This window comes from Pseudophryne corroboree, chromosome 4 (assembly GCF_028390025.1).
Source record: "Pseudophryne corroboree isolate aPseCor3 chromosome 4, aPseCor3.hap2, whole genome shotgun sequence".
NCBI lineage: Eukaryota > Metazoa > Chordata > Amphibia > Anura > Myobatrachidae > Pseudophryne > Pseudophryne corroboree.
The window spans coordinates 819,774,403-819,789,554 of record NC_086447.1 but is presented as its reverse complement, the minus strand read 5'-3'; the positions used below and the strand labels follow the sequence as shown (position 1 = coordinate 819,789,554).

The 15,152-nt window shown below is 45.1% G+C and overlaps 1 protein-coding gene across 3 annotated transcripts in view; it reads left to right on the top strand.

Annotated features, from left to right (window-relative positions):
* The window catches only part of APLF (aprataxin and PNKP like factor), a 390,356-nt gene that overhangs the window by 224,651 nt on the left and 150,553 nt on the right, over positions 1 to 15,152 (top strand). For all 3 annotated transcript variants that reach the window (XM_063918498.1, XM_063918497.1, XM_063918499.1), the window contains one exon: positions 10,624 to 10,769. In XM_063918498.1, the coding sequence (XP_063774568.1) occupies positions 10,624 to 10,769 (146 nt within the window). The remainder of the gene's footprint in view (positions 1 to 10,623; positions 10,770 to 15,152) is intronic.

The window sequence follows — 15,152 nt, the reverse complement described above, 5'->3', positions numbered from 1 at the left end:
TAGAGGGAGGAGCCAGTGCACACCAGATAGTACTAAATCTTTCTTTAGAGTGCCCAGTCTCCTGCGGAGCCCGTCTATTCCCCATGGTCCTTACGGAGACCCCAGCATCCACTACGGACTACGAGAAATAGATTTACCGGTGAGTAAAATCTTATTATAGTCCCAAAGAAATAGAAACCAGCACCTCCAAATTACTGCATAATAAAGTCTTTATCAAAATGTAGGTACAAAAATCTTAAAACACCAGAGGCAAGAGACATGGAGTAAAGCACATGGGGTGTCACAAAAGTGCGAAAACTGCATAATATCATATCACCATATCCATGGTTGTAAATAGTGCAAGCCTCCAGCGACAGACAGGTGGTTGGTCAACAGCTGTTTCGGTGCTCACAGAGGCACCTTCCTCATGGTCAGCCAACCTGATGAAAAAGTGTGTCTCTTATACCTGCCAGAAAGAAGTAAAACATGCTCACCTGATTAGAAATAGAACACACATGTGTCCATCCGGCATCACCGCCGCGTCCGTCACCGGAAGTGACATTTGTCAACATCCGGCCAGATCCAACAGCAGTGTGACACGCTAAGAAGCCGGCATCACCGCCGCTTCCGTAACCGGAAGTGATGCTCGTCAACATCCTGCCGGGTCCAGCTGTAGTGTGACGCGGCCAAAGAGCGGATCATGTGACCTTTACATCACCACTCCCCCAACACTCCACTGAGGTGGTAATGCAGGCTCCACGACACCGCCCACATTTTTAGTCATGTCACAGCCTGAACGGAATAGCGCGTAACCATGGCAACCAAAGCACGGCATATAATAACGGGCAATGTTTAGTAAACATTTAGTGCCCCAATATAGTACAACAACTAAATTACATTTCCATATATACTGGCAGATATAGTAGACAGACTTAAACATAATAAACAAAAAAGTGATAATTAAATAAACAGAATGGGAAAACCTGAATAGGACAAAGGTAATTCATCCAAGTTATAGAGAGTCTCTAACAAAACATTCACCCTACAAGAAGAAACCAAAACCCTGACTTTCATTGAGTCCGTTAGGTGCAACTGTGTTGAGTCGGGCTATCCAATGGACTTCACGCTGAAGTAGAATACGTCCACGATCACCCCCTCGTCTGAGTGGGGGAACACAGTCTATTGGCATGCAATGGAAATCTTTACTAGTATGTCCGCTCATCACAAAATGTTTGGCCACAGGAGGTGTATTTAAATCCAGTATAACATTAGCTTTTTTATGGAAGAACGATGCATTGAAATTCTCTCCTTTAATGTCCTTATCGTTTTCCCAACATAAAGCAGATGGCAAGGACAGGATATAAGATAAACAACATAGCGACTATTTGCAGTCCAAATGATGCTTTATTTTGAATCTCTTGCCATTCTGGTGGTCAAAAAAGGAGTCTCCTAGGGTCAAAAAATTGCAGTTTGCACACCCATGGCATTTAAAGACACCCAGCTTGGGTTGTAACCAACACTTGGATCTAATAGGACCAATATCTGATGGTGCTATAATGTCCTTTATGTTCTTACTCCTCTTATAGCAAAAAAGAGGATTATTCTTACATAATGCTCCTATGGTCGCATCAGCCTGGATAATATGCCAATGTTTGAGTATGACATCACGAATATGCCTTGAGGCTATAGAGTAAGTAGAGGAGAAGATCATTCGTTCTGCTTTAGCATCCTTCTTTGTTGATACCAAAGCATCCTCCCGCTTGGTATTCAAACATATTGTGATGGCCTCATTGATTTCACTTTGTGCATATCCCCTTTGTACAAAGCATGTGCCCATTTCCTCAAGTGCCCGAGGTTGTTCCGCCATATGGACGTGATACGTACTACTCGTAATAACTGGGAGAGCGGAAGACCCCGCTTTAAAGGGGTAGGATGGAAGCTATCTGCTGATAATAACGTATTTTTATCAGTAGCTTTCCTGTAAATTTGTGTAGATAATTCATTTCCTTGCTTCACTATACAAACATCAAGATAGTTGATTGAAATATCGCTAATCGATAATGTAAATCTGATCTTAGTGTCCAGACTGTTCAAAGTGTCTATGAATTCGGTGAGGAACCCCTCACCACCAGTCCACACCATGAAGAGATTGTCGATCTAACGAACATAAAAATGTATAAACTCTGAAAAAATAGGATCTGCCATAATGTGTTGAGTTTCATACAAATGCATATATAGGTTAGCATATGCGGGGGCCACGATGGACCCCATCGCGGTCCCTCGCAACTGTAAATAAAATGAGTTTTCAAACAGAAAATAATTTTTACACAACACAATCTCCAGTAACAAAATCAAAAATTCGATATTGGGTCCTCCATAGTGTGGACTGGTGGATACCATACTCCCAACCGCATCAATGCCAGCAGAATGATCAATGTTGGTATACAAGCTGGTAATATCAAGTGTAACCAACAAACTCCCTGGAGGTAAGGAACCCAGTTCTGAAAGCTTTTTAATGAAATATATATATATATATATATATATATATATATACACATACACCTCTCCTTCCTCCCCACTCACCCCACAGTTTGTGTTTCCTATCTCGCTCACCCCATCCCAAAGCCCACACCAATCCACTCTTACCCTGGTGAGAAACCTCACACCCGACCACTAGAGGCCGGCCCAGGACACGGGATTCCTGGCCATTTCCCGGAACTGCCTGTAACAAAGCTGGACCTGGAAGAGCGTATGCACACTCACGCCGCACAGTCACTGTGTGTGAGAGGCTCTTGTCACTCTGAATCTGCGCCAACACTGCCTACAGCTCACTGCCCTGTTTGGTTCACATGCCAGCCATGCACATAGTGGTGTGTCCTTGGGGCCCCTCTGATTCTTGGGGCTCGGTACAGGTGTTCCCTTTGAAACCCCTATCGCCGGTCCTGCCGTTAGTATCATCTACCTCTTTTGGGGGAGGACAGCTTCTGGTCATATAACCCAATACAGATAACAGGCTCGGTAAAAATAACCTTCCCACCGGTTTTCACAAATGGTTTTCTCAAATGTTATCCATTCAAAAGCTGGAATTTATCCTGTAAAGCTGAAGTATTCTATGATGCTTTTTTACACCAATAAAAAATATCCCTGAATTTGTTAACACCACCATAAGCTGACTTGTCCTTGTAAAACTATAACATATATGCAGGAAAGATGGCAAGTGAATGGTATAAGAGCATAGGAGAACAAATAGATATATAGAAAACACGTTTTCAAGTTGTGTTGCTAGCCACTTTATGAAAAATGCTATGCAATAAGCTAAACTTGGGCTCACCATAGAATTTGAATGCTGCTAGGCAAATTTATGACTAATGACATGTATTAATTATTGAGATATAATACAAGTTGAGCATTTTCCGCTATTTAGAGTCACACTGAACAAACGTTACCTGTGACTACGTAATACAGATGTTCTTAGAGGCATGTAGTTATGGCAGCCTTCCTAAATGCTTATCTTGTACCATTACAGTCCATAAACAGTGAGTCTCTGCTGTTATGCATAATGTGTCATGCCTGAGGGTTTGGCATTGGCTTGGGTAGGTGTGTGAGGATGAAGCAGGAACTGCTGAGGTGTGGATGAAGCTGGGAGACTTAATCCAACTCTTTCTCATAGATTGGGGAAAGAGAGTAGACACTGGAGCTGTAGGTAGTATGAAAGATGAGTCGTTGAAGTTCTAATGGTAGCTAGCCCGAAGGCAGAGACAGTAAAGATAACACTAGACCTGCAGTAGAGTAGGATTTGAATGATGAACTGGACTGGACTGGCATCGGTGAGTAGCTAGTAGTAAGTGTCTAATAGAGTAGACTGGAGCACAATGGTAACTGGAGACTTGCATCAACTAGGCTTGAACTGGATTCAGCGAACTGTGTCCATGTAGATATAGAGTACATGGGAGCTCAGCACAGAGCTGTAGCTTCAGCAGATGTGACGTTGTATTGGCGATTTGAACCAGTCAGGAAGCGGAAATTTTAGGGCTGAGCATTTGGAGATTGGATGCTGCGGTCAGCTGGTTCGGGAGCAGCGCTCTGAGTGGTGGAGGAGAGTCAGGCGAATCCACATGGCTGCGCCCATACTGAGGTTTTGGAGGGAACTTTGGTGAGCAGCTTGAGTACTAGCACGCTGTGTGCACACACTGAAAGCAGAGCGCTGTGGAGAACCGCTACCATGTCCAGACTGTGAGTGCTGAGCTGGCACAGTGCTGGAAGACCTCCTAGCCAGCTGGGAGCGATGTGCAGTGCAGGCGGACCTCTGCAGCATCCAGGAGTGATGTGCGGTCACAGCGCAAGCGGACCTCCGCACCTGCCGGGACAAACACCGCAGAAAGAAGTAAGTGGTTTTAAAAGTCCAGAGCATGATATAATGCTTCCCAATGAGAAGTCTGTGATCGTTGCCTGTTTTTTGAGATGAGGCTCATCTACCGAGTCAACACACATCTACCAGCAAAGGAGTTCCGGAAGTGATGGTATGGTCCCCAAAGAGCCCTGATCTCAACATCATCGAGTCTGTCTGGGATTATATAAAGAGACAGAAGGATTTGAGCAAGCCTACTTCCATGAAGATCTGTGGTTAGTTCTCCAAGATGTTTGGAACAACCTCACAGCTGTTTTCCTTCAAAAACTGTGTGCAAGTGTACCTAGAAGAATTGATGCTGTTTTGAAGATAAAAGGTGGTCACACCAATTATTGATTTGATTTAGATTTCCAATCACTTTGGATTTTGTTAAGTACTAAAAATAAACTATTAACACTTCAATTTTTAAAAGCATTCTTACTTTGCAGCATTTTTTCCACCCCTGCCTAAAACTTTTGCACAGTACTGTACAACAATGAAAGAAATCGAAGACAAAATCAGACATGTACCGACTAACAAGTGAAAAAGTAATAGTTACTTGATTAATGAACCAAACAATCAAACATATAATTAAAAAAAACAGTTGGTAATGTTATCTTGAAAAACGACAGGCAGTGCTGCTGGCTGTGCAATTGGGCTTAGTATAGCGATAAATCAGCCTTTAGCCCAAGCCTTCTAAAACCTTAATTAATGATAAGGAATACAACATCAATTCTTGCTGGACAGATAATAAACAGGAAACCTTAGTAAGGCTTTCGGAAAGAATATAAACACAACAAGTGAATAATGATGAATGTAATTACACTATAATGCTCCTGCTCATCAGTGCTAGACCGGTAAGAAGATGAAAACCCTTCTAAGTCCCACACGCAGATAAACTAAATAAGGACGACAGAATTGTCCCAATGGATTATAAAGCTGTAAGTATTTGTTATTATGTCTGGTCCTCTAGTTTCGCTTGACAAAAAATAAGCAGTAACCATTCATAGGCCTCACACACAAGTCAGCTAAATCAGGAATCTATTCATTTATTATATAAGGTTTTTATTGTGAGACCTATTATGAGAGAACGGCTGAACGTACATTTATGGTTGAGCTAACTGGATCAGTATGACATCCTCGCTGTTGGGATCCCAGCGGTCAGGAGACCGACGCTGAGATCCCAACAGTTGGAATATCAGCGGTGAGCGCAGCGTGTCCCCTCACAGGCTCACCGCGCTTTGGGCCCACAGGGTTCTATACCCCAGCCGGCAGTCGGGATTCCGACTGCCGGTACTTCACCTGGTGTCGGGATTCCGGTGTCAGTATCCTGACAGCTGGTATCCTGATCGGCGGTAAATTGACTGTCTCTCGAGCTTACAAACTAAAAGTCCTACTATGTAGATGTGGCAGCCGAAGAGATACATGAGATTGGAAAAACTGTTCAGGCGTTGCGGAGCAGCAAAGTTCCCATGTAAAGTCTATGAGAGAAAGCGTGCACGAGCAATATAACATTTGTTCTATCACTAGATAGAAATATACACTTTACCTTGCAATGGGGATCATTACCCTTATCTATATATGGCGCCCACTTCTGTGTCAGAGTTGGTGCATGGTGTACTATGATCAGTCCTAAAGTAAGTAAATATGTTATTTCATACTTAGCCTTAACAGAATGTCTCCTCCGCAGCATCCCCCCCCCCCCCCCCCCCCTGTTCATATAAAAATGTAAAAGCCTTACTGGAAGGTATGAGCAATCAGTGGGGTGCAACCATGTGTCTCAGATAAGAGAGAATGAAGACTATTCGCAACGCCAGTCTCGTTCCAACAACATTTACAACCAAGCCAAGAGGCGCAGACTATCCATCTCTTGGCCATCAGGCAGCCAACCGAAGTGGAGGCATTGATGCCAAACCTTGAAATTCCCGATTTGACCAGGTCACCTCCAACCCCCCCCCCCCCCAATCTGGGACATCATTGAGACATTGACCCAGTTGGGACATCAACGCTCTGAGCATTTTGCTAATATTATTATTTTGTTGCCACGACCTGTCACCGACTTTCTCACCCATTACTTGAAAATCACCCAACTAAATTTTATATTTGTTGCCTGATATTAGTTTATGCTTTAAAAAAACAAATAACCATTGATTTTGACATGTGTACATTACTATAGAACACAGGTTCTCAAACTCGGTCCTCAGGACCCCACACAGTGCATGTTTTGCAGGTCTCCTCACAAAATCACAAGTGAAATAATTAGCTCCACCTGTGGACCTTTTAAAATGTGTCAGTGAGTAATTAATACACCTGTGCACTTGCTGGGTTACCTGCAAAACACGCAGTGTGTGGGGTCCTGAGGGCCGAGTCTGAGAACCACTGCTATAGAATTATCCCAGAATTAGTGATGAAACGGATATAGTAACATTATAATTCTTTTGCTTGCAAATGAAGTACAGGCTTTGATAGTATAGTGCATAGGTTCTAAAACTCGGTCCTGAGGACACATGCACTGTGTGGGGTCCTGAGGACCGAGTTTGAGAACCTGTGGTATAGTGTATTTGTTGTAGTATGGTAATCTGTTTCTGGAATCATCATTTTATGGAGTCATGATTTACTCGCAGGTGTGAGTAACTGCGGCTATATGCTGCACTTTCGATTCAGAGTTTTTTTTGGTTTGCTGCACCATAGAGTCAAGATAGCGCCGCAAGAGGTGTGACTTCCGATGCCATTGCCAGCGTTTACACACTGTCGAAACAGCAGCATGCCCCATTCATGAGAAACCGTACTGCCTTTTGAAAGTTCAAGTCATGCTGGACTATATATTTTTCTCTCTCTTTATCTTATACATGTCTTCAACTATGGGCAGCACGTTTGCCAGTGGCGTAACTACTGCCCCCGCAGCCCTCGCGGTGGCTTGGGGGCGAGGGGCTGCGGGGGCGCCGCCACTGATTTAGAGCAGATTGACATGCGGACGAACGTCCGCATGTCAATCTGTTGTCACTAGCCCCCCGCTGTGAAGTAGGGACACGGAGGGCACAGCGTGCGCCTCTCCTGTGTCCCTCTGAGTCTCCGGCGTGTCGGGGGGCGTGTCCTATGAAAAGGGGGCGTGGCTTCGCGGAGGACCCGCGATCGCGGGCCACGCCCCCGTTTCGTCACTGAGGGGGCATGTCCAGCGCTCTGTGAGCTGCTGGCATGCCCTCTCTCCCACTGTCTGCGCTGAATAGACGCTGTGCGCATGCGCACAGCGTCTATTCACTACTGCTCTGCTATGCAGAGCAGTGACTGTAGGAGACTCCCAACTGCCCCCCCCCTTCGCGGGACACTGCGGGAGGTATGCATATATGGCACTGGGGGGGCATATATGGAACAGGGGGGGGGGCACTGAGGGGGCATATATGGCCTGAGGGGGCATATATGGCACTGGGGTGGCACTGAGGGGCATATATGGCACTGAGGGGGCATATATGGCACTGGGGGCACTGAGGGGGCATATATGGCACTGGGGGGGCACAGAGGGGTCATATATGGCACTGAGGGGGCATATATGGCACTGCGGGGGGCACTGAGGGGGCATATATGGCACTGAGGGGGCATATATAGCACTGGGGGGCACTGAGGGCATATATGGCACTGGGGGGCACTGAGGGGGCATAGATGGCACTGGGGGGCACTGAGGGGGCATATATGGCACTGGGGAGGCACTGAGGGGGCATATATGGCACTGGTGGGGCACTGAGGGGGCATATATGGCACTGGGGGGGCACTGAGGGGGCATATATGGCACTGGGGGGTACTGAGGGGGCATATATGGCACTGGGGGGCACTGAGGGGGCATATATGGCACTGGGGGGGCACTGAGGGGGCATATATGGCACTGTATGTGTACCTGGCACATGGGGGGCTATATTTGGCACTGGGGGCACGTGAGCACCTGGCATTGTGGGGGAATATCTGGCACTGGGGGCATATGTGGCACTGGGGGGAGAGGCTATATTTGGCACTGGGGGCATGTGAGTACCTGGCACCGTGGGGGAATATCTGGCACTGAGGACATATGTGGCACTGGGAGCACAGCCCTAGCAACAAGCACTACCCCCTAGCAATGAGCATGACACCCAGTGCATGAAACCCCTGGCAACGAGCATGACACCGAGTGCATGAAACACCTGGCAACGAGCATGACACCCTGAGCATGAAAACCCCTGGCAACGAGCAGGTAATTTAAAAGTAATTAGAAGCCTTAATGTAGGACTTAATGTGTAATGGGCATTACGGTGTGTGGCATAATGTATCACGGACATTGCGGTGTGTGTCAGAATGTGTCACAGGCATTACGGTGTGTGGCAAACTATATCACGGGCATTGTGGTATGTGGTATAATGTCTCAGGGGCATTGCAGTGTGGCATAGGGTATAACGGGCATTGCGGTATGTGTCACAGGCATTACGGTGTATGGTATACTAGATCACGGGCATTGTGGTATGTGGTATAATGTCTCAGGGTCATTGCAGTGTGTGGCATAATGTATAATGGGCATTGCGGTGTGTGGCATAATGTGTCAGGCATTACGGTGTCTGTATACTATATCACGGGCATTGTGGTATGTGGTATAATGTCTCAGGGTCATTGCAGTGTGGCATAATGTATAACGGGCATTGCGGTGTGTGTCATAATGTATCACGGACATTGCGGTGTGTGGTATACTATATCACGGGCATTGTGGTATGTGGTATAATGTCTCAGGTTCATTGCAGTGTGTGTCATAATGTATCACGGACATTGCGGTGTGTGTCATAATGTATCACGGACATTGCGGTGTGTGGTATACTATATCATGGGCATTGTGGTATGTGCTATAATGTATCAGGGGCATTGCAGTGTGTAGCATAATGTATAACGGGCATTGCGATTCCTGTCATAATGTGTCACAGGCATTACGGTGTGTGGCATAATGTATCACGGACATTGCAGTGTGTGGCATAATGTATCACGGACATTGCGGTGTGTGTCATAATGTATCACGGACATTGCGGTGTGTGTCATAATGTGTCACAGACATTGTATGTGCTATAATGTATCAGGGGCATTGCAGTGTGTAGCATAATGTATAACGGGCATTGCGATTCCTGTCATAATGTGTCACAGGCATTACGGTGTGTGGCATAATGTGTCGGGGGCATTACGGTGTGTGCATATTGTGTCATGTGCATTATTGTGTGCGGCATAATGTCTAAGGGCCATTGCAGTATGTGGCATAATGTATACTGGGCATTACTATAAGGAGGAAAAATGACAAATAATGGAAGGGGCATGAATCAGGATTATTTTTCTTTCCTGTGGTGGCTAACGTCTGGGCGTGCAGGTTGCAAAACTGGGGTATAAGGTAGTCCATTCCTGCAATGCCACGCCTCTTTATGCGAAGCCGTGCCCATTTAAACAAAACCACGCCCCTTTTTTGGCGCCGCGCGCCTTCGGCGCGCACATGTTTGTCCCTTTCCTAGTGCCAATTATGGGGGGGGGGGGCGCCGAAGAATTTTTTGGCTTGGGGGAGAAAAATTTCTAGTTACGCCACTGACGTTTGCATAGTGGTTAGCATTACTGCATCGCAACCTTAAAGTCATGAGTTAAATTCCTGACCAAGGCACAATCTGTGCGGAGTTTGCATGTTATCCCTGTGTTCCCTATGGATGGTTGCTTCTTCCCACAATCTATAAACATATTGGTAGGTCAATTGGCTGCTGACAGAAATGTAAACCTGGTGTGTATGTGTGCGCGTGTACATGTGACAGGGAATACAGATTGTAAGCTTCATTGCAGCAGGGACTGAGGTGAATGACTGAAATATTCTCTGTAAAGTGCAGCCTTATACTTGTATGTGTGTGCTACATAAATGAATGTTAATAAACAACATGTCAGAAATCTGCATTGCACTATCCAGCTCCGACACAACTTCTACTTTGTTCTGGTTTTCAAATCCCGTTTTGTTTCAGAAAATGGTCAAGTGTCTTCCTATTGATACTAGCCATTACATATGTTACATTGTGCACAACATGTTTTATCCTCAGAGGGATACTTGAGACACTGGTCTGTATATCACTGAGCACTGTGTAGGTTGGAATATTCTCCTTACTTCTTTGCCTTCAGTGCATATAGCAATATAGCATTACTTTTATACCACTGTATTGATGAGCTCTGCTTGTTGGTTCACTTTGTGGTCAACAAACATAATTATTCATTTTGTAATTAAATTTTAGGGAAAAAGAAGAGAAAAATAACGGAGAGAAACGTGAATGCAGCCAAGACCATACAGAGCCTGGTGGAGGAGAAAGAAATGGCCTCTGGAAAACTGGAGGATGAGGAAAATAGTATGAAGAACAATACCTGTGGTGTGGGATCAGAGGTAGGGTACAGCCTTGTATTTATTGTTTTCCAGGAATGCTCTGTATTGTTTTAAGAAGGTCATTCAGAGTTGATTGCAGCAGCAAATTTGTTAGCAGTTGGGCAAAACCATTTGCACTGCAGAGGGGTTGATATAACATGTGCAGAGAGTTAGATTTGGGTGGGTTATATATTGTTTCTGTGCAGGGTAAATAATGGCTGCTTTATTTTTACACTGCAATTTAGATTGCAGATTGAACACACCACACCCAAATCTAACTCTCTCTGCAAATGTTACATCTGCATCCCCTGCAGTGCACATGGTTTTGCCCAATGGCTAACATTTGCTGCTGCGATCAACTCTGAATTACCCCCTAAGAAACAAACGACAAAAAGGACACATTGTTCTGTTTCAGATGTGGGTGATAAAGTGATTGCTGCTGAAATCTTATGCCATTCGCAGTTGCGAGTATATGCTAATATCGCAGTAAGCTTACCTGAGCATAGGGACACCCACTATCCTCATATCCTTCCAGCGTATATCAGCCAAAACATTGGTACCATCATCGCAGATCAGGCGCCTGTCCACCCCCTGAGTGAGTCTGAGCAGGCGGAGGCTGAGGTCTCCTGAGATGCTGAGGGCTCTTCAGAAGCAACACAGATCGCAATGGGTAATTTACACACGCCCCTGGAACAGAGTTTAATGGACCTGACAAGGCTGTGTTCAGATAGCCAACCCCCCTTACCACCCCCAAATGCCGACTTCTTGTCAATATCTTTACAATGGGATCCTCTGCGAATTCATTGCATATCAATCGCTGGTTATGCGCAGTGTGGCTTGGACACGTGCACAGTGAAAAAACGTTGGCTCACTTGTGTGCAACAGCAGCTTTGTGTCTGCATCTGAATCACGCTTAATGTTATTAAGGCGAAGATGTATCAAACTTTGGAGGGACATAAAGTATCAGCCAATCAGCTTCTGTCATTTTAGAGGCTGCATTTCAAAAAGGAGCTGATTGGTTTGTGCTCTCCACATTATCTCTTTCCTAGATACATCTCCCACCTAAGGGTGCATATACCAAGTCCAGAGGTGTGGGGTGTCACTTCCCATGCGTCGGCCACCACACGTGCTGTAGGACTCCGCTAGGTCTCCTGAGTGGTACCGGGATTCCGGCGTCTGTCACATGACCGCCGGCATCCTATCCATCGGAATGCTAAACGCATCCCGCTGTACCAGTCACGCCGATTAGCTGTGTCCATAAACCCTGCAATTTTTGGCTGATTATGCCTGAAACGTCCTGATTGGCTGCAGGAGCACCTTACACTTCCTGAATCCCACTGCCCCAACTTTTTGCAGATAATGCCCCTCACATTGGATACCACCAGGTGACGAACCAGAGAATGGTAATGCTAATTTACAGTGACACACTTACTCCATAGTGACTTATCATTCGCATTCAATTAAAGGTGATTTGTTTACAAACAGTAAAACTTTATCATTCTTTAGGAATTTAAATTATTTTTGAAATTTATTTTTTAACACTTTAAAATATAAATTCACTCTACTCTGAAGATTTGCTGTTCTAATTTTGTTTGCTTGCTGTATATCAGAAGTGTAAGCTGGAAGTGAAGTTACTCCTAGGGGAAATAAAAAGCACCAAAAGTAAAGAGTGTGGGTGTGATTCGGCCAGGCACGTACTGTGTATAAAAGCTGCAGTACACAGTACAGATATTTGTCTCCCTTTGTCCTGTTTCACATTTATTCTCTTACAATACAGAATTAAAATGGACTTTTTTTTTCATGAATTCTTAAAACCAAATGAATATTGTGGAATAAATATTTATTTTTCTGGCTCCTTGGCAGCCCAGACTAATGGGTTAAATCTTCATCTACTGAGATAGACGTGGACCAAATAATATAGTGACCCCCCAAAGGTGTATCTTGCCACTCTCCCTCACCTTTCCTGTCTTTTATTCCTGTCTCCTCGGTAGATACTTGGAGCTAGGGAGCAGATTGGTCCTCACTTCTCCCTGTGTTGCTACCTCCATGAGGGTGAAGCAATCCTTGTAACTGGGGAGCAGGAATTACACAAAAGTCGCCATCCTCTACTATATACATAGTATACACAACGCTAAGCAAAGCTGAATTTATGTGCAACAAGGGTGCACCTCCAGTGACCCAGATGTTGCTGGAAAGCTGCCTGGATTCACTGCATTGTGATGCAGCAGATCTCACCTGCATTTTGGATACCAAGCATGCCTCAAAAAAGTCTACGGCCTTGCTGAGCCTTATTTTGGGGGGAACATGCAAGGAGTTAGAACAGGTTAGTCATAGTTTTCTTGTTTTATTACCACAGCAATTTAGTCTGTGTTGCTTTTGGTCCACAGGACAATATGGATCAGTTATGCTGTTATTGTACTCCTACAAAATTGGTTCAGAAGCAACCTTTTAAGCAGGTTAAGGATCTACTAAATTGGAGGATGAAATATTTTGTCTTGAAAGGACCAGGTGGTCACAGTTTGGCTTGGGTTGTGAAGAGGATCACTTCTGATTTCCTTAGATGTTTCTGTACTCTGATAAGGAATTCTCACAGGGGCCCTCATTCAAATACTGTTGGATCTGCTTCCTGATGCGCACTAAAATGAAACCCATCGTTATGATAGCACTCAGATGGACGTTTTTTCTTTGACTTCCTTCACTAAAATCGTCACTGCTCGATTCCCTTTTGTCATATATTAATGTTTCATACACCTAAACCTTGCTCGACAAATGCTTTATAGAAGTATGAAAACCATCCGTCAGGGTTCTTGAGACTATCCAGAACAAAGAGGCAGACTTCTACCAGGGACTTTATTTTATACGATGTAGAGACGATGGAGTGTTCAGATTCCTTCACCATGTGATGACTGTTTTGTACAGTAGCTTTTTTAGATTCTCTATATTTGATGAGTAATTTCTTTATAGAAATGGAGCAATTATCTTAAATGCTATTGCATGCTTTAATTCTACAGTAAATCACCCTTGAATGATAATGCCTTAAAAATCCATAAGTCCATAGGCACCATGTGGTTATTACCTGGGGTGGACTGGCCCACCAGCATTCCAGGGTGCGTCCTGCTGGGCCGGACCCTTACTGGACCAGACCCGTCTCTCTTTAGTAGCCGCAGCCCGCCATCAGACAGTGACAGCACAGCGGCCCGCTGTCACATATGATAGCACTGGCTGTACTCTGGGAACTGATCTCGGTGGTTAAAGGGCGCAACAGCAGCGGAAGTGAAGGCTGGAGATCTCCGTTTATTGGGCTGTGCAGCTCCAGTGCGGAGCAGCCTGTATGACCACAGACGTACAGCCCTTACCTTCCTCACTGGCGTCTACTCCCCCCACTACAGTGCGGCGAAAGCATGCTGCGGGGCCTTCTCATAATCAATAAAGGCCATACACGCTGTGCAGTAAGCAAGCTGGTAAGTGTCGTGACCCTGTGGCACACACTGAAAATGAAGGTTATTTTATTGTCTACAGTAGCTATTGCAGGTAGTATTCCTCTGTGTCGCTTACCTCTCCCCTTTCAGTTCCTCTCTCCCTTGTCTATCTCTGTCCCTCCTACATCTCACTCTGCTTCTCCTACTACTACTCCCATCCTTCCTCATGACTACTACTCCATGCTTGCTTCCCGCTACTACTCCTGCCTCTTCTCACTATTACTCCCATCATGCCCACTGCTCTTCACTACTACTCCCATTCTACCCCCAAAGTGCTCTACACTACTCCTATCCTGCCCCCTGCTTTGCACTACTACTCCCATCCTACTCTGCACTACTACTCCCATCCTGCCACTTATTATGCACTACTATTCCCATCCTGCCTCCTACTCTGCACTACTGCTATTCCATCCTTCCCACTGATTCTCTACTAATACTACCAGCCTGCGTAATGAGGTGGTTGAGTGTACGGAGATTGTGCTCCAGTGGAAGGGAAGGAGAGGGGGACAATTGTCTACCCCGCTAGCCTCACAGTACAATACCCATGCTAACCACCTCTTCTGCCAAATTAGAAATTATTGGATGCTCCCACTATATGTTTAATAAATCTTACCTGCTTGCCACAATTACCTTAGTATGGTTTGCTGAATTGAGGAGAAACTATATGGAATTTAGTGGGAAATATTACATTTATTTTGGCCACATTCTTCCAGATTGCTCAGTGAGTGTAGTTGCAATTGTATAAGACTGTAAAGTAGACTGTGTTGTGTTTGGTAATTTTCATGCATCTCTAAAATTTGTAATGGATGGACTGTAATATATACGGGTTGCAGATATGTGTGCAGATATTTTTCATTCTCTGCTTTTGATCTCTAAAATCAGATAAGACTTCTTAAAGGGATCCGGTCAGCATACCGGCGTTCGG